General features: G+C 53.3%; 1 protein-coding gene and 1 pseudogene across 2 annotated transcripts; both read left to right on the top strand.

The window, feature by feature from the left end:
- The first annotated feature begins 333 nt into the window (after nucleotides 1-333).
- On the top strand, nucleotides 334-13,840 carry Rac2 (Rac family small GTPase 2). 2 transcript variants are annotated; one of them, XM_021216505.1, is made up of 7 exons: nucleotides 334-506; nucleotides 2,401-2,472; nucleotides 7,087-7,204; nucleotides 7,624-7,686; nucleotides 8,119-8,278; nucleotides 12,646-12,778; nucleotides 13,194-13,840. In XM_021216505.1, the coding sequence occupies exons 1-6, from the start codon at nucleotides 472-474 to the stop codon at nucleotides 12,774-12,776; spliced, it is 579 nt and encodes a 192-aa protein (XP_021072164.1). In that variant the 5' UTR covers nucleotides 334-471; the 3' UTR covers nucleotides 12,777-12,778; nucleotides 13,194-13,840. The 2 variants fall into 2 exon arrangements, with proteins under 2 accessions (XP_021072164.1, XP_021072165.1); XM_021216506.2 differs by lacking the exon at nucleotides 13,194-13,840 and having other exon boundaries at nucleotides 387-506; nucleotides 8,119-8,291; nucleotides 12,652-12,706.
- A 4,684-nt stretch (nucleotides 13,841-18,524) lies between these two features.
- On the top strand, nucleotides 18,525-19,148 carry LOC110335272 (annotated as a pseudogene).
- Nucleotides 19,149-19,823: the final 675 nt, after the last annotated feature.

The following is a 19,823-nucleotide window of genomic DNA, read 5'->3' as shown; positions in this document are numbered from 1 at the left end:
CAGGAACTCCAGGACAACCTGGCTTCCTGCATTTTAGAGTCACCAGCTCCCAACACAATGCCTGGTACATAGTAGGCACTCAAGTGCTTGCCCATGGGAGTAGGGCCAACTGACTTCTTGGAGGATGCAGATTCTTAGAGAGCAACTTTGTCCCTGCCCTAGGTTAGGAAGTGAATCTTAAATTCCCTAGGGTGCCTGGGTTCCCTTTGGAGCCTAAGTCAGGTGCCCTTGGTGGCCTGGGCCCAACCTTGCACCTGTGGGGCCCCAGGTCCTCTTCCAGACCACATGCTCCACCCCCTCAAGGCTGTGGGGCAGCAGCTTGGGTAAGTTCCTCTTCCGTTTCCTCCCGCCTCCTGAGCTGGGGTGCTGTTCTTGGCTGCCGGGCACCTCCTAGCCACTCCATACCACTGGTGTCCACAGCAACGCTCCCGGCCTCCAACTGTCATCCCTGGCTGCTGGGCCTCAGATGCAATGCAGGCCATCAAGTGTGTGGTGGTGGGTGATGGGTAAGTACCTGGCTGAGTTGCCTCCCACTCCCTACCAAGATGTCTCTGAGATCCTCCCTGGTACACTCACAGGTTCAGGGCTCCCAGAGGTTCTGGGGAAAGTCGCTTCCTCTCCTTGTAAGGGCTTACCAGGAACATTTGGGGTGGGTCTGGACTGCTCCTCTGTCCTTCAGCCCACCCCACTCTGGAAGCCTCTTGGGTGGAGGGCCTGGGACTGTGGGTGGGGTGCTGCTGCTTGCCTGCACCCTGAGAGCTGGGGCAGGGCTCCTACGGGGGCCAGCATCAGTTCCGTTCAGGATGCAGGTACGGGGAGGGAAATCAGCAGCTTGACCTTCGGACCCTTGTTTCCCAGGCTCTAGTTGCTATCTTGCTGGGCCTTGGGGACTCTTGGAAATCTCCAAGCTTTCTGGCTCTCAGTCCAGCCTCAGCTCCTAGGGCTGGGCTGGGCTGGCTTGAGAGAGATGCCTGGCTGTCCTAGCTGCTGTATGTGATTGGACTCCATGTGGCAGGGAGGATCTAAGGGGATGTCTGTGAGGAGCAAGGGGGAACCCTGAGGCCAGTGTAAGGGCTCCAGAGGGCAGGCTGGCTGCAGCCTTGCTGAAGGCTGATAGCCATTGTCAGATCTTGGGACCACAAGCTCTCATAACCCAAGGCCTGAGTTTCTTCATGTGTCTCCCATATATTCTGGCACGTTAGGGTGTAGTCCTCAAGTACATCTTAGGTCCCGCTAGATCCATCCTGACATGCACTAGATACCCAGCTTCTGTTCGAAAGGGGGAGGGACTGAGGTCTTGAGACCTTTCCTGGCTTGTGTCCCTAGGTCACACACACTTTGGCTCTGCTGGGGGCATAGGACCCTCAGCTGACTAGGTCTGACTTGGTCGCTGCTGCAGCCGCCACCACTGCTGGGGTGTCGGCCCGTTATCTGTGGCAGCTGCTCTGCTCACTTCTGCTTTGTGTCTGATGGGGGGGGCAGGGGGCCGGAAGTCAATGGTTCTACACATTCAAAGTTACCTTGGTGGCAGGCTGGGGCTTGAGGGAAGACGTTTAGGGGGCAGGGAGAGCCGAGCAACCTCCTAGAGTGGGAAGTGACTTAACGGAATTGAACTGGGGAAGGCCCAGAGCTGTCCCCTCTGGCCTCTCAACTTCCTGCTGAATGACCTGGGTGACCTCCCGGCTTGGTAGGGAGATAGCTTAAATGGTGGTCATCCCATTTCTTTTTTGCGTGTGATCACCGTGCCGTGGCTTTCTATGTGATCTGTCTTCCCCCACAGAGTTCGTTTTACAGGTGGGAAAGACCGAAACTCCGAGAAGTTACGTAATCTGCCTTGGAGGTAGAGGATTTGAACCCAGGCCTTCCTGGCTTCAAAGAGGGGCAGTCCCTAACAGTCATTGGTTGGTGCCACTCCTACAGCACTGGGTTCAGTGTCTTAGAAGTATCAGTTATTTTACTGGAAAGATGGGCTTGTCCTTGTTGTCTATATGGGGAAACTGAGGTACAAGGCGTTTAGGTGACCTGCAAAGTTGTGTAGATGGCAAATGATGGAGGCAGGATCTGAAACTCAAGTGAGACATGTGACAGTCTTACTCAGGTCTCCAGGGTCCTCTCCTCAGCCCCATGGTCATCTGTGCCTATCACTTGTATCCCACACACTGGTACTTGTACACCCCACCCCATCCCCCGAGTTCTCCTCAGATGCGTGGTTCACACCCATGGCTAAGACTGAAGTCAGAGTGTTTATGGGCACTGCAGGGGGTAGAGCACACTGGTATGGGGCTGTCTGGGATCGGGAGACTGGATCCTTGGTACAGTTCCGGCCTTCCCTTCATCTTGACCTCGGTGAAGGGGAGCTGTGACCTCGGTCTCTCCTGCATCTTGTCTCTTGTCTTTCAGAGCCGTGGGCAAGACGTGTCTTCTCATCAGCTACACCACCAACGCCTTCCCCGGAGAATACATCCCCACTGTGTGAGTGACTTCTTGGGGGCTGTCCCCTGTGGGCGCCTGAGATCAAGTAGGCTGGTAAGGCTAGTGAGACTCTCTCCACTGTGGGGAAGCTGGCTGGTGATCCGACATGCAATGCGGTGACTTATACTAAGTCTTAGAATGTATGCTAAGAAGACAGAGGCTCCAGAAGGCAGAGGGACTGTGGGGTGGGAAGGTGTCAAAGGACAGGAAGGAAGATGTCCTTCAAGCCAGGCAGGAGGAGAAAGAGGGGTGGAGATGGGCTATGGAGGTGAGGGGGGGGGGGAGAGGAGGACTTCAGAAACTTAGACAGCAGCAGTGTCTGGGGACCCATGTGCTGGGGTGGGGGCAGTGCCAGCCGCAGTCTGTGGGAAGCCTATCTTCTGGTGCAGGACGTAGCCACCGGCTCCCACATGCTACACAAGGAGTCCACAGGTGTCAGAAGAGACTCAGGGCACCCCAATACTCACAGGGCAGCTCCCCAGCTTCCTGCAAAGATTTCAAGCTCTTCAAAGTATCCCCCAATCTTCCCTTCTAGGGATGTTCCCCACTGTGTTGCTTTTTTAGGCAAGCCGACCGCAGGACCTTTGCACCAGCTCTTCCCTCTGCCAGAAATGCCCAGGGGCATTTCCTGCCTCATCTCCATCCCTGCACCCTCCAGGCCTATCCATGGTGCCCTCCTGAAAGCCTTCAAGGCTAAAGACCCGTCAATCGCCAGAGGAGCTTGCCAGCTCTCTCTCAAGACCAAGGACCCATATGTTGAGAAGGCCTTGGCTTCTCAACAAGGTGGTTGACACATTGTGTAATACACACAAGGTCTCATGTGTGATATCTGTGCTTTGAGGTGACAAGGCCCAGAGGAGTCTTCACCACTAGCATCTAGTCAGAAGGCCTTCGGGTTGGTGGCCCGGTACGGGATGCCACACTAGTGATTGCATCGGGTCCTCAAGGGAAATGGGTGTTACAATATCCCGATGGCCCATGGCAGCTATGAGGCTTGTCCCCCTGGGTCACTCAGCACCTCTGTCTGCCTTCAGCACCTCACCGGGGCCTTCATCTTTGTCTTCATGGCAGCCCTGCCAGGAGTAGAAAGCAGAGGGACAGTATCCTGAGGGACACAGAGGGACAGTATCCTGAGCCCAAAGCCTCCCACACTATCAAAGGAGCCACCACCCAACTAGAGCCAAACCAAGGCTCCGCTCCAAGTCCCTAATGCAGCTCTACAGGGATCCCTTTCTGGAAGAGAGGATTCAGCCGCCTCTAATACCTGGCTAAGATGAAGGACCCAACAGAGAGCAGCCAGAGGGGCTGGGCAGGCAGCTGGACCCCGATTTCTGCCCAGCTGCATCCTGATTTGAATGAAGACTTAAAAACTTCCCTGCCACACGGAGCATGAATGACTCCTGCCATTAGGCTTATAAGTCAGAGAGGGCTGAGGCTAGACCTGAGCAAGAACAGGTGGAGCAAAGGGAATTATGGTTAAAGGCCACTGTCACCCGGTGTGTTGATGCTGTTCTTGTCCCTGAGTCAGGGCCCTAGCCCGCCTTCTCAGGCAGCCCTGGAGGACCCACTTGCTCAAGGATTTCAAAGCAACCACTTTTCCTCTGAGCCCACGAGCTCAGTTTTCTTTTCTACCAGAGGCAAGCCCTGGACTTGGAGATCTGAACCTTGGGAAGCGATGTCCCTGTGAGGAGGTGGGAGGTGGAAGCCAGAGGCTTCCCAGGGTCCTAGTGGCCCATTCTGACAGACCCCACTGCTGGTCAGGTGCCGAGGGCCCTCAGGTCTGTCCACGATCAATCATCAAGGTGGTAGATGGGGCCGGGCTGCCACTGGGGTTTCCTCCTCTGAGATGAACTTGCTTCCAATGAGGTTGGTACACAGATTCTTAGATGGGGACACCTGCCTGAGAATGGGTCTATGTCAAGTGCACAGAGGCATGACAGCAGCCCCGTGCCTTCGGGCGCTGTGATGTGGGCTCCCATCCTGCCTCCTTCCTGACTCTGTCCAACTGAAGCCCACATGAACTTTAACCTTTTGATTTTGTTTTTTACTTTTGTGGTAGGATATATACTCAGGCTGGCCTCGAGCTTGTAGCTATCCTCCTGCCTCAGTCTCCCCAACAGCCAGGTTCCAGGTAAATTTTGTAGAGTTCTTTTGGTTGGTTTATTGTGTGGTTCAGGGTGGTCTGAAACTCATTGTGTGGATGAGGACGACCTTGAACTCCTGATCCTCCTGCCTCCACCTCTGGAGTGCTGGGATTACAGATGTGTACCATCACATCTGGTTTTATGGGGGTCCTGAGCACACACAGGTCCAGTCCCTAGATAAATCTTTTTTATTTAATTAATGAATTTATTTATTTTTCCCCTAGATGAACTTTTAAAAGAAGAACTTAGCTAGAGCCACAACCTGGCCCAAGCCCTTCATCTGCCCCCCCCCTTTATGCTTAAAACCCAGTACAAGGGGTGGGGATCAAAGCTCCCCAAGCTCCACCTCATCTGCTCCATCTCTTCCAGCTGTTCAGTCCTGTCCACGATATCCTGGGCTCTCTTGGCTCCCTGCTCTCCCTAAGAGAGCCCCAGAGCACGCCTCCCTTTCTGACAGTGTTCCCTGTCTGCTGCAGCCCTTCCCCTTTATGTCCTATCCGCTGAGAACTCTTCAGGACTGGGGCAGAGCCGTGCGGGGCCAGGAGGCTGGTGTATCTAGCTCACTTCTGATTCTAGAACATCACTCACACAGCAGCTGCCGGCAGTGGGCAGAGCACCCTGGCTGGTGGGTGGAGCCTGTCCAGGGCTCTGCCAACCCTCTCCTGTTCATTTGCTGGCGCCCCCTAATGGACGTCATAAGAAGAGCAGCCACTTTCCATGCTTCTGAGCTGACCTGGGGCCTCAGTTTCCTCTCTGGTCTCCTGGGTCATGTGAGACTTCAAGGCCTAATACACGTAGGGAATCCCCTTCCACCTGGCCAAGGGAGGCACTAGAAGGGTGCTTTGAAAGGTCCTGATGGTTCCCTACCTTCTCTGGGTGTCCTGAAAGCTCAGAGGAGCCAAAAAGACAGATGCCTTTGCCTCGAGGCATCTTGGGACAATAGAGGGTCCTGATGTCTCCAGCTTGCCAGAACCCCACACAGCTATGGCACTTGCGTTCTTACCTTGACCGCCCTTGTCTCCCAGAAGGTTCTTCTGAGACCCACAAGGATGCTTCCCAGAGTAGGCACATAACAGAGACCTATGTGCCAACCACCTATTCTGGACTAGCCTCAGGGCAGAAAGGAACAAGCTGGGTCCCCCCCCCCGCACTCCCCCAAGGAGTGTAATTAGTGGGACTGACCTGGCTGAGGCAGAAGTCTCCCTGGAGTGGTGCAAAGAGTCCAGTTGAGGGTGAGAAGCAAGTTAGGGTACATGGGACTGTTCTACTTGGGTAAGCTGGAATAGGAAGGAGTATTTCTCCAGATGTCAGTGTGGGCAACCTCAGGAGGTGGGCGGCGTGAGCCTGCCGTGTGAGGGAAGAGCAGACGGAGAAGCTAGGAGCTCGAGGTCTCAGTGGACCCGGTCATGAGACAAGGAGTGGGTGCGTGTGTGAGCTCAGTGTGGGGGTCGGATGATCCCTAGATCCCTAGACCCAAGGGGCATGCAATGAAGCTGTCCTTAAAATCACAGCTACAGCAGGGCATAGTGAGCCTGCTGGACACAGCTTGTCCCCTAGGTCGGTCACTTACTGGCTGTGCGACCTCAGGTGAGTCACGATGCCTCTCTGATCCTGGATTCACTCCACCTCCCCCCACCCTACCAAGAGGAACCCGTTCTTTCCCCCTGGGTATGTGATTTTACTTTCAAGAGCACTCCCTCCACTTAGCGTGGAACACTGGGCTGGAACACCCCCATAGCTTCAGAGTGTTCCCTGTCCCAACACTAGCTCGCTGGGCTCCTGGTCCAGTGTTTGGCCCATACCAGTACAAGGCTCAGACATGTCTATGGGTCCGGAACTGATGTCTGTCTGTCTGTCCCTTAGAACTGGCCCTAGCACAGTCACTTGTCACATGAGTAGATAGTGGGTCATCTGCTGCTTCCTGCCCCTCCAGGAGACTCAGGGCCTCCCTTCACCTTCCCACGGGCCTGCCAGAAGAACAGCTCACCGGTGCTGACCTGGATGGGCTCCATCTCCTTCCTGTTTCCCTCTGACAGCTTCCCAAATACACCTTGCACCGCCTCTCTCACCCAGGATTGGCTTCAGGGAGACCCAGCTTAACCCAGGGACAAGCCGTCACTCAATAGGCACCGTGTGACCCATGTTAGGTGTCCAGCACAGGGGGAAGATAAAGTTCATTCTGAGCAACCTCAGAGAGAATCTCACACAACCCAGCAATCCCCTTTCCCAGGGATGAGAAAGGGAGGCAGAAAAAAATGATCAAGACGGTCACCCTCTTTGTTTACTTGTATTTAAGGCGTTTGTAATAGTATCCATTAGTTGTAGAGACAGCCAGCTGCATGGTGCTGTGTGACTTTGGGCTGGTCACAGTCCCTCTCTGAGTCCTGGCCTCGGGAGAACAACACTGGCTTGGGCTGGAAGTCTGGGGCTCTGGGTTCGAGGCTGACCCGTTCCTTCCTGCTCCCTACAGATTTGACAACTACTCAGCCAATGTGATGGTGGACAGTAAGCCCGTGAACCTGGGGCTGTGGGATACCGCAGGTCAGGAGGACTATGACCGCCTCCGGCCGCTCTCCTACCCACAGACAGTGCGTACCCGCCCCTGTGCTTCCTTGTGGTCCAAGTCTTGATCCTGTTCCATTTACTGCTGATGGCTTTCAGGCCAGCAGTGTCTGCTCAGCCCTGAGTCTCCCTCTGAGGCCTGGGGTAGGGGCAGAGCTAGGGTCCTCCCCAGACCGTGCTCCCTCAGCCTTGCTGCCCCGAGTGTCACCATGCCCTGAGATGCTAGCCTTTCTCAGTGTGTGCCAGGCAGGGGCCAGTGTGCCTGGTGCTGAGGTTGGCAGGTGACTTGCTGCAGGGGACTCTGTGGCTTCTGGGTCCCCAGAGCTGGGCTCTCTACCCACAAGGTCAAAGGGGAGTGTCAGGTGGCAGGTTATGGGAGCCGAGGGAGGGTTCCCCAGACAGGACTCTGGCCTCCATGTGCTGACCTGCCCTGTTCTGTATTCAGGATGTATTTCTCATCTGCTTCTCGCTAGTCAGCCCGGCCTCCTATGAGAACGTCCGTGCCAAGGTGAGTCACAAGTGGCCTGGCTGAGGAAGGGGGGGATGGGCAGTTAAGGTCTATCCTGGGTTAGGAGAGGCCAGGGGAGAGAGGGTCACTAGTACCACACAGGACCAGTGAGGGGAGAGACTCCCTGGGCTGTGGGGGGAGGGGTGGAACAGTGAGGCTTCCTCCTGCCTCTGAGCCCTGTCCCTTTGTCTATCCAACCTTGTGACTCTTCTTATCAACACACAAACTCGCTTGACTCTTATCTCCAAAAAAATATCTTGCCATTTTTCTTGTCTTGTTTTTGCATGCCTGCTCAGATCCTGCTCTGCCTTGTGACCGTCCTGCTGGGGCTTGGTGTGTGTGTGTGTGGGGAGGCTCTTATCCCCTTTTCCTGGTGCCTTGGGTGTCTTTATCCCACTCCCCACTGCTCCCTCTCACTCTCCCCCACTCCAGTGGTTCCCTGAAGTACGGCACCACTGCCCCAGCACCCCTATCATCCTGGTGGGTACCAAGCTGGACCTTCGCGATGACAAGGACACCATCGAGAAGTTGAAGGAGAAGAAGCTGGCTCCCATCACCTACCCGCAGGGCCTGGCACTGGCCAAGGATATTGGTATGGGACTTAAGCTCAGAGAGAGGAGGTATCTGGGGGTTGGAGGCGCCTGAACACAGCCTTGTATTATCAGTATGCTGCGTGGTCAAACTCTGTTCTCCAAACCGTTGTACCAGCTGTGTGACCTGGGCTGGTCCCTTGGCCTCTCTGTGCCCGTGTTTCTCTGTCACAAAGGTATAGCAGCAGTGATGGCTCCTGCCATGTCGGCGTCTGGGTAAAATGACTTGGTCCACAGTGCCCAGAGCATCACGGCATGGGATGGGAGGCATAGCCTATGATTGATTGGAGCACAGGCAGCCAAGTCAGGTTGGGCTGTTTCTGGAAGGCTTCCTGGAGAAGGTGTCCCTGCTGGGGACTTCAGGGTGACTCAGTCCTTTGTGCCTGGCCCTCACCTCCCTGTCTTTACTCATCCTGACTTTCCATCAGTCACTCTTTGTCTCCAAGGACCAGGCAGAGGAGACTTGACCCTTCAAAGTCACCCAGCTGGGGAAGAGATGGAAGATGGTTGCTGGCTGGGCCAGTGGGGACACCTGCCCGGCCAAGCGCTCCATCCTCAGGAGCCCTGACTCTGGGTCTAGCCTATCCTGTGGTGTCCTCCTAAGGCAGAACAACCAGCTTAGGTCTGGCCTCTACCCAGCCCTGTACCTCTTCCTCTGCAGGAAGCGGGAGGGAGGGGCTCTTCACAGGAAGAGAAACCGCAGCCTTCTTGTGGCTGCCATGGCCACCTCCCCAGGGGCCTCGCTGCTGCTTCTCCCAGGGTCTCAGCTTCACACGTGTCAGGGACGGTCCCAGCCTTCTTTTCTTAACCAGCCTGTCCCCAGAGGGGTCTGCATAATTTGGGGGTGTTAGGGAACAAACCTAGGACTTCGCTCACACTAGACTAGTACTCTACCACTGAGCTACCCTCCCCGTTCCCCTTCGAGTTCTTCTCTCACCTCTCAAGGCACAGCCCATCACGTGGGAATGACACAGCAGCAGGGACGTAGGCAGCTCGACACAATTCATGGTCTGGGCGCAGACAGAGAGATAGGACATGTTAATTTGGTCTTTGGCAATTTCATACATGGTGAACAACCTGTCTTGATTATATCCACCCTCAACCCTCCCCCCACTCTCCTCTGGCACCTGACACATGCCCATCTTCCCTTCATGTCGTGGTGTGTGTATATGTGTGTGTGGTGAATGTGTGTGTGTGTGTGTGTGTGTGTGGTGTGTGGTATGTGTGTTATGTATGTGTGTGTATGTGTTGGTATATGTGGTGTGTGTGATGTGGTGTATGTATGTGGTGTGTGTGTGTGTGTGTGATATGCATGTATGTGGTAGTGTATGTGGTGTGTGTATATGTGTGTATGTGGTGGTGTACGTGGTGTGTGTGTGTGTATGTGGTATGCGTGGTATGTGTGGTGTGTGATGTGATATGTGTGTGTGGTGTATGTGGGGGGGTGATGTAATTGTGGGTGTGTGGTGAATGTGTGTGTATGTGGTATGTGTATGATGTGTGATGTGATATGTGGATGTGTGTGGTGTGGGTGTGTGTGTGTGATGTGTGGTATGTGTGTGATGTATGTGTGTGATGTATGTGTGTGTATGTGGTGGTGTATGTGTGTGTGTGTGCTGTGTGATGTGATATGTGTGTGTGGTGTATGTGGGGGGGGTGATGTAATTGTGGGTGTGTGGTGAATGTGTGTGTATGTGGTATGTGTAGTGAATATGTGTGTGTGGTATATGATGTGATTGTGTGTGAGGGAGTGTGATGTGTGTATGTGTGGTGTATATGTGTGTGTGGTGTGTATGGTATATGTGTGTGGTGTGTGTGTATAATGTGATTGTGTGCATGTATGTGTGGTATGTGATATGATTGTATGTGTGTGTGTGTGTGGTAAATGTGTGTATATGTGGTATGTGTGGTGAATATGTGTGTGTGGTATGTGATGTGATTGTGTGTGTGGTAAATGTGTGTGTATGTGGTGTGTGTGATGTGATTGTGTGTGTATGTGTGGTGTGTGATGTGATTGTGTGTGTGTGTGGTGAATGTGTGTGGTGAATGTGTGTGTAGCCTGTTGACTCCAGTTAGAGTTGCCTGCTGGAATGTCCACTTCTGGTGGGTTTGGCCTTGCCCAGATCTCATAGCTGCTGTGCATGTGTGAGCCGTGTCATGTCCAGAAGACATCCCCAGGCATCTACAGCACCTTGGTTCTTTCTGCTCCATCTTGCTCAGTGTTCCTTAACCTCGGGGTGGGATGGTTGTGTGTGATGTTGGTGTCCACTTAGGACTGGGCACTCAGTAATCGCTTAGTCTCCGCACTTTGACCAATATGGGTCTCCGCATTGACTGTGGCCCACTGTAGAGCGAAGGTTCTCAGCCCAAGGTTATCTGTCCTCTCCTCTTCCTTCCCCTCCCCTGACTTTCCCTCCCCTCTGCTCCCTTCCCCTCCCCTCCTGTTGCTTGACTCACTGTGGAGCCTAAGCTAGCCTCCAATTTGTATAAACTGCCCTCCTCAGAGTCCCTGGTGCTGGATTTACAGGCCTCATTCACCAGCCACTCTTGGCCATACTTCTTCCTCATAAAGTGTGTGTTCTCCAGTGACAGGGCCCTGTAAATGGGATCTGTTCCTTCCTGCATCACTGATTGCCTGTGAGCTCCTCCTCTCTGGGTCTTAGACTTTGAGTGCATGCATGCCTCTGTGTGTGTGTGTGTGTGTGTGTGTGTGTGTGTGTGGTATGTGGAGTGTGTATGTGGAATGTGTGTGTTTTTGTGGTATGTGAAGTGTGTGTGTGGAGTGTATGTGTATGTGTGTGTGTGGTATATGTAGTGTGTGTGGTATGTGGACTATATGTGTGATATGTGGAGTGTGTATGTAGAGTGTATGTGTAAGTGTGTGTGTGTGGTATATTTAGTATATGTGGTATGTGGAATGTGTGTGTGTGTGTGTGTGTGTGTGTGTGGTATATGGAGTGTGTATGTGGAGTGTGTGTGTGTGGTATGTGGAATGTGTATGTGGTGTGTGTGTGTGTGTGTGTGTGTGGTACATGGAGTCTGTATGTGGAGTGTGTGTGTGATATGTGGAATGTGTATGTGGAGTGTGTGTGTGTGTGTGTGTGTGTGTGTGTGGTATACGGAGTGTGTATGTGGAGTGTGTATGTGGAGTGTGTGTGTGTGTGTGTGTGGTATATGCAGTGTGTATGTGGAGTGTGTGTGTGGTATATGGAGTGTGTATGTGGAGTGTGTGTGTGTTCTTCAGCCTGTGACATTCCTCCCTGAGGCTATTTCATCCTTTGTGGGAAGCTGAAAGCCCCTCCCTTCCAGCTGCTGTGAGGATGAGCAGGTGAATGTCCCAGCTGAATGCCTAGGGACCCAGGGTCAGAGTACCTCACTGTTGGTCACCACAAGGATGGGGACCTGAGGGACAGAGGCCATGAGCCCCCACCCAGATTCATCTCTGGAATAAACAGCTGGACGCCAGGGCAGGAGCCTGGCTTCATCTTCTCAGTGGGAATATGGAGCCTTGAGAACTTTCCAGGAACAAGAAGCACCCTGGTGTGACAGCACAGGGTCTGGCTTCCTGAAGCTTCATTTCCTCCTGGCTGCCATGACCCATTTCCCAAGCCCTGGCTTCAGCGGCTTCCTCTTCAGCTCTTTGCAGTGCTGTGCCTTTGGGCCTGTGGCTGCTCTGTGCTGGGCCCACTGAGGCCGGGAGGGCCACCAGTTCCTCATAGCTGTCAGAAGCGCTTGCCCCAGAAAGGAAAGCAGAAGGAGCCAGAGAGGCCACGGACCTCCCTTCCTTCCCCTTTCCTTCCTCAGGACTCCGCATCTCCCAGCCTCTGTCAGGGCTCTGGGCTCACGTTGCAGAGGGTGGGTGGCCATGCAGATGCCACCAGGGGCCTGTCCTCTGGAGGGCACAGAAGAACTCACCATTTTCATCTCCTCACTGAGTTGCCCTGGGGCAGGCAGGTCCCACAGCCGCTGTTATGGTTTGCCTATATATTGGGGTGTGACTAAATGATGTACTGGGCCGTCCTCATACCCTCTCAGAGGTGTCAGCTCCATGAGGAAATCCATGGGGGATTTGGTCAGGGAAGCAGGTCCTCTCTACCTTCCAAACAAAGAACCTTGTGTCCTGGGGTCTTTCACCATCCCCACTGAGTCTACAAGAGGAAGATGAAGTACAGAGAGGCATATTCCCACTTGGGTGATACTCCCCACTCAAGTGCTACTCCCAGTTGAGTGATACTCCCTGCTTGGGTGATACTCCCCACTCAAGTGATACTCCCAGTTGAGTGATACTCCCTGCTTGGGTGATACTCCCCTCTCGGGTTGACACAGCTTCTCCATGACTCAGGCCCCTGCTCCCCCTGTCTCTCCTCAGATTCAGTCAAGTATTTGGAATGCTCTGCCCTCACCCAGCGAGGCCTGAAGACCGTCTTTGATGAGGCAATCCGAGCAGTCCTCTGCCCACAGCCCACACGACAGCAGAAGCGCCCCTGCAGCCTGCTCTAGAGGTATACACCTCTCCTCTGCCGCTGGAAGGAAGGGCGCCCAGCCCCTGGGCCCAGCCCTCGGGTCACTGAGAGTAAAGTTAGACCAAGACAGAGGGCCCTGGGTCCTAGGTAGCCTCAGTTTCCCCTCTTTGTCACTGCCGGTGAAGAGTTGTCCTTGATGGATACAACCCAAGCAAGCCAGAACCTGCCCAATGCCAAGACACAAGAGCTGCCTGGCTCTCATTAAGCCCGTCCTTGTCACAAAAACCTAATGGTGCCAGGGAACCCCAATAATACCCTGGGCAGGGCACGTGGGGAGGAGCGGAAGAGAGTTCTGGGGGAGGCAGAAATCAAAAGCAACCATGAGCCTGGATGGCCCTGAGCTGGGACATCCTTGTCTGTCCTCAACATTGACCCTCTCCTGTCTCCCTTCCAGGTGCCGCCCCAGTCCTCCCATCCCGATGGTCCTGACCCTCCAGGGTCCCCACCAAAGCTCCATGACGCGCTGGTGGGACTGCTGTTCCCTCCGTGTGGCATTTCTTCCCAGTCAGCTGCAGAACTTGTCTCTCTCCTCCACGGAGGCCCCAGGGGATGGGAGGATGTTCATAGGTCACATCCTACCTGGGGTGCTCCTGTGTTCCCAGGGGTCATCAGGAACCCCAAGACGCAGCCATCCATCCTCATGTCATACAGCGTCACACGCCCATCTGCTCCAGGCCTTCCTGATGCCTCTCTCGAAGCTTCCGGTCTCCACGGCCTGCCACTACTGTGTTTGCCATGTTGGGATACCTCCTTCCCTGAACCGAAGGGAGAGATGTGGAACTCTGCTCCTCTGTTCTCTTTTTTCAGAAAAACACAGAACAAATCTATTTCAGTAAATCTCTCATCTGCCCAGCCAAGTGAGGGTCTGAGCTCAGCCAACCCCTACTGTCTCTCAAGACCTCCTACTCTACTTGAAGGGCAGAGCCATACCTTCTTGGGACTGTCCACCCCACCTGCCAGTCAGGACCCGATCCATAGCAAATGGAAAACACAGCTCTCTTGCTTATGCAGAAAATAAATGTGTTGATTCTCTCGGTGGAAGTGCAATGAGTTCAGGCACAGCTTGATCAAGGCGGGGCAGAGGGCTCAGAAGACACCGCGGAGCCTGGCTTCCTGCTTGTTTTGGGTCTGCCGCTGCTGCCAGGGTCATTTTCTGGCCACTGATTCTTGGGACTTGATCCTCCAAGGTCAAGTTCAGATGAAGCCTGCCCTAGGCAAGTTCTAAGGAAAGGTCACTCTGGTTGGACCAGCTTGTCTTAGGCCCACCTTCAATCACACAAGTGGATCAGAGAGAGGCTGCACTGTGGCTGGCCATGAGTTGTGTTAGAGCCAGGAGCAGAGGTGATGCCAAAGAGCTGGGGTACAGAATGAGTGTGTGTGGCATTGGGGGAATCAATTCTTAAGGGGAACAACCTTCCGAGAACTGGGTGGGTATCCAGGAGCTAGGGATCTATAACCCTGACTGTCAGAGGTCACAGTAAGTACCCTTTCTACCATTACCAGGGACAGTTCCTGCCCCAGCTGGCAAGGAGAAAAACTGAGTTGTTTTTTTTTTTTGTTTTTTTTTTTTGTTTTTTTTCATTTTTCATTTCTTTTTTAAAGATAAAATTTTATTATATAGCCTGGGGCTGACCTCAGACCTGCCATCCTCCGGCCTCAGCTTCCTAAATGCTGGGTTTACAGATGTACACTTCTGTGCCTGGATAAGGTTTTGAAATTCTTACTAGAGAGTTTAGGCTGCTATGGAAGCTGATGAAGTGGCCATATCAGGCACCCCAGGGTCCTGAGACAGTCCCACCTACATCTTCCCTGACTTATCAATCCATGGTCAAGGCCCTAGCACTGTCTGAGCTTCCAAGTCCTTCTCCCAACTTCTGATGGCCTGTCTGTCGGGTGCTACCATAGTCTCAGAGGTTTAGCGACACATGTGCTGTTCTCCACCCTCTCCCCCAGCTGCCAGGCCGAGTCTCTGAAAGGCTGAGAGAAAATGGCTCCCCCTGACATTGGAAAGCTAGCCAAAAGGAGCTCAGCCTCTTCATTTTCTTTCTCCAAGAGTTCCAGAGCTGCTTCCCACCCAACTCCTCAGCCACCCCCTCCCATTTAAGGGACTCTACCTCTGGAGGGGCTTGGCCCAGTGAAGGAAGCTTCTGTCTGTCCTTAGCTTGGCTCACACGAGGGTAAGATTTCTCTGACACAGAAAGAAAGGTTTTAAGCCCACATGTGCTGAGTTCTCCAACATGGTGGGGAGGACCAGCACCCTCATCGCTTTGGGGTGTCAAAGACCTGGGGTGCAACCAGAGTCCCTCTTTTAGCTCTCTGCTCCTTTTCTAGTACAAAACCTTCCATGAGGTTTTTCATCAAAACAGTAGTTCTCAACCCAGAACCACTCAAATAAGCCACGAGGTAGCTAAGCCTCCCCCTCCCCCGCCCCCTTCTGTAGGCGGCAAAACCCGGGCTGTTGTTACCTTGAGCCTCTGTGTGAGTTGTCGAGCACACAGCCAGCCCACTGTCACCTTGACAGCTTATTTCATCCAGATCTCAGCTTTCGCTTTAACCTGAGTAAAGTCCCCGTTACTTTTGCAATTTGTGTGAAACTTTATTTCAGCTCCTTGACTAAGAGGCCAAGAACGGAGAAAACCCTGACCTGACTCCCCACCACCTCTAATAACCTTTCTTCTCCTTCTGTTGCCCACCCACCCAGGCCCTGTCCCTGTGCGCCTTAAACTCCCTGTGTGCTGGGATGGGCTCCTGCTGTGGGTGTTCAGCTCCCCCCAGCTGCCCTGGGGTCTTTGCCTTACCCCAAGAGTAATGACATGAAATACCTCTCCTGACCCCTGCTGACCCTCCCTGCCATGCCCCTTCTGCCTCTCTCACCCCTCCTTCCCTCTTCCAATCCCCCTACCTTCTCCCACCTTTGCTAACCCTCCCACTCCTCGATCCCTCTCCCACCCCTTCCATCCCTCCCACTCTCTCCTATCCTCTCCCAGCCCTCCTGCCCCTTCCCCACCCCCCACCTCTCTCCTTGTCCACAGAATCCCAGCTTAGGGCAGGGCAGCAGTGTGCTTAGCATTGCCGAAACACTTGTTTTCAGGGAGAGGAAAGGCTGTTTAAGTGTGTGTGCTTGTTGCTGTTAGAGTTTTGCTCCTAATTCTAGCTCCTGGAGGATCTGACACCCTCTTTTGGCTTCTGTGGACACACACACACACACACACACACACACACACACACACACACCATTAAAAACAAAACTAAATCTTTAAAGTAGATATACATGTTTTCTCAGCCTTTGGGGCCACGCATGAGGAGAGTCAGTCGGAGACGCTGTTTCTTGGGAGAAAGATAACAAACGTGGTCTCCTGCTCTGAGCACTGATGGAATGTCCAGAGCAGCCACTGTCATCTGGTGAGCTTGCAGCCACAGCATCAACAGCAGAAGCCAACGGTTTCAGACAGAGGATGGAAAGATGAAACCGGGCGGGCACTGTTAGCCTGCGTCAGCCTTGCTTCCGGGATGAATGCTGGAGGAACCAGTTGGAACCAGTTGCTCTTGGCCAGACTTTCCGCTGATGTTCCCTCTTAGTACCTGAGGCCCTAGACCTTGAGCGCAGCGGCTGAAGATCAGAGGCCTCCTGAGCAGAAAACGGCAAGCTGTGAGATGGTTTTGAAAACACTAGATGTTTTGAAACAGGAGGAAGTGCTTGCTGGGTAGGCTCCGGAGTGAGGCTTGCTCCACAGCATCCACCTGGCACCAGACCACACTGTGTGGCCTCAGAGGGGCCGGGGCTCTCTACTCTATGCTCAGCCCTGTTGTCCATGGCATCATGGCCCAGGAGTGAGGCAAGCACCTGCTGGACCTCCATCTCTTCCAAAGCTCTCAGCCTCCGGGCGGCTGCTTCCCGCTCCTTCTTCCGAAGCAGGGACCTCTGAGCCTCACCATCTCACGTCCACACTCACAAGTCAAACCTGGGTGGTTGCCATCCTAGGATCCCCTAACTCAAGCCCCCGACTGCACTGCCCCTCCTGTGCTGGGCCCTGCCCCTTTCCCCTGGTCAGCAGTGACATCTTTCCCAGGATGCCTCCTTCTTTCCCTCTCTCAGTCCCCACTCCAAACGCACGGGCGATCCGGGTCGGATCTTGTGTCACAGACACACTGTGCCACCCCAAGTGTCATCCTAAGTTCTGTTGTTCACTGGAGCCGGGACTCATCTGGCAGGCTGTCATGGAGTCTGGGGGCTGCACCGTGCCCTCAGGAGCTCACAGGCTATCTAGGAGGTCCCCATGCCAGCAGAGAGCAGGGAAGTGGCCCCTCTGTGTAGCTGTCCCCTGTGCTTTCAGTCCCATGTGCCCTGTCAACACAGACACTCAGTCCCCGATTCAGGTTCTCATCCAGAACTATGACGTCATTCTTTTTGTTTGTTTGTTTGTTTGTTTTTCAAGACAAGGTTTCTTTTTTATAGGCCTGGCTCTTCTGGAACTCACTCTGTAGATCAGGGTGGCCTTGAACTCATGGAGATCTGCTTACCTCTGCCTCCCGAGTGATTGACACAAATGAGGGAATGGATAAAATAATATACTTAAATGAGAGAGAGAGAGAGAGAGAGAGAGAGAGAGAGAGAGAGAGAGAGAGAACCAGCCATGCCCATAATCTACCATCCTGATGAAGCAGGTTTCTACTGCCCACCAAGGTGTAGCCATGCCTGTGACCCATCTTGTGTGTGCCACATCAGCTGAGTCCCCTCTGACTGCCCCATCTACTACCAGTGTGAACCAGGAGAGCGGCCTGGATGAGCCCAGCCATCCTGAATGATGAGGGGGAGCAGCATAGCTCCTCTGCAGGCCCTGAGTCTGGAGAACCATGGTCTGAGTGACCTGCCTCCTCCCATTAGACCCTACATTCCGCAGTTCCACTTCCCAACACTGTCTGAAATTAGACTCTCAGGGGATTAAATCAGTGGTTAAGTCAGAGGCTCCATTATCTAGTCGTTTCTGGAAATGACCACAGACACCCAGGCTGTTCTTTACTAATTTCCTAGGTGTCTGTCAATTCAATCAACTTGATAATCAAGATTCACCTTTGCGGTCGCAGCCCATGTCAGTTTGACCCCTAATGCATTTCCTTAGATCACACTTAATCTCCACATAAAGACGTTTGCAGAGGACGACCAGTCTACTCAACACGGCTGCCCTGTTCAAACCCCGGACTGCACTGAGGTTTTCTCCAAAAGTCTCAACAATTTCAATATTGATCAAAAGTTCAAACCGAAACTGAGAGTCCAGGCAAATTGACAAAGTCAAAAGTCTATAACACCACACAGTAAGCACTCTTATTCTTTTGGGTTGAACAACAGTGTAGAGAGAACCTTTTGTGCACTGGGTGGGAGCATCACCTGTCAATAAAAAGCTACTGGCCTATTAGCTTAGACAGGAAGTAGGAGGTGGGCGTCCTGGCAGGAAGAGAGGATTCTGGGATAGAGTCAGCTGTGGGAAGACATTTGCCTGAACTCTGAGGAGACAGATTCATGAAACGGAGAAGAGGTAGCCAGCCGCGTGGCACTCATGAAATAGAATAAACACCAGTTATTCAGCAGGGAACAAGCCCAAGCTTGTGGCTTAGGCATTTAATTCATTCAAGCAGTAATTCAGAAGGCGGGTTCTGGGCCGCAGCCATGGCGGAGGCGGCGGGCTGGTGCCACGAAGGTGGGTTGGAAGGAGGAACAGCCGCAGACATGCAGACAGCACACACAGGTTTAAGCCACACTGCGGATGGCGCCGCCGATGGTCCGACTAGCCGCTGCTGGCCTGGTAATGCAGGCACAAAGGCAGTTAATCCCAGTGGAGCTCACAGTGGAGCACAGGGAGCCTTCCGAAACCCCAGCGAAAGCACTGTGCCTTTAACCCAAAGGCCTGGAAGCCGACATCAGAGATTCGCCCTCTTCGTGCCTTTCCCGACCTCTTTGGAGGCAGAGATCGCCTGTGGGTCCCTTGTTCCAGATGTCGAACCGCACCGAGGACTGGTAGGGAAGGAGCTTAAAGTGAGCGGCTGCATGCTGGAGGTACACTGGATCGCGGAAGATTCTCGACTCCTCCGAATTTCCATCATCAACTTTCTTGACCAGCTTTCCCTAGTGGTGAACGCCATACAGCTCTTTGGGCCCCCGGTTTCCTGTTAAGCCTGGCTGGGGACCCATGTCTGACCTTATCTCCCTCTCCTCCTAAGCCATACAATTTTCCCTAGGGAAAAGACTCTAGAAATAGTAACGACTACATAAATGTGGGGGCCTAATATTTTTTTCCTGATTTGGTCCTCAGGCACTTAGGGGCCATTTAGTCTGGTGCTTCAATGTTTGTTGCTCAAGAAAATAAAGTTATGCTGCTAATCTGCATTTGGAAAAAAAGAAGTAATTCAGTCTCAGAGTCATTATTTCTGGAACCTAGGCACTGGTAGAAAAACTCATGGTTAAGCAGGAGAACAGAAAGGAGATGTGAGGCCAAAGACCCAACAGATCAAACATCAAATCCTGTATATCATGTTTTACAAATGGGGCACACGGTGTCCTCCCGGCACATGCCTCACTGCTCTGGCCTTGCCAGCTCTAATGCACATGGCCTCTTTCTTGGGTTGGCTCTGGCCACTGCGTGTGCTGTGGACTGGGGATGGGCACAGTGACAGAAGTCTAAGAACCAAAGAAAGATGGCGTCCATGAGCTAAGGCAAAGTGACTCAGCCGCAAATGCAACGCCCGCTCTGGCCGTCCATGATGGCGAGGCATTAATTGTCTCCAGGCACACACTTTCCAGAGGTTACATGCCTCCTAAGAGAGAGAGCACTGTAGGGTCATGTGGAAATGCTTAGCCCCAGGAAATGAATGTGTTTATTTTTTAAGTAAGCAAGTGAAAGAATGAAGAATGGTGGGAGGGAGTTCTGCCGTAGAAGGGGCTGGAGAGATGCCTCGGCTGGTAAAGAGCAATGAATGCTCTTTCAGAAGGAAGAAGTCGTTTTGGTTCCCAACACTCCACCCCTCAACA

The sequence above is a fragment of the Mus pahari genome, chromosome 17 (genome assembly GCF_900095145.1).
Source record: "Mus pahari chromosome 17, PAHARI_EIJ_v1.1, whole genome shotgun sequence".
In the NCBI taxonomy this organism is placed as follows: domain Eukaryota; kingdom Metazoa; phylum Chordata; class Mammalia; order Rodentia; family Muridae; genus Mus; species Mus pahari.
Note: the sequence above shows the minus strand (reverse complement) of the source record. Positions and strands in the feature narration are given on the sequence as shown.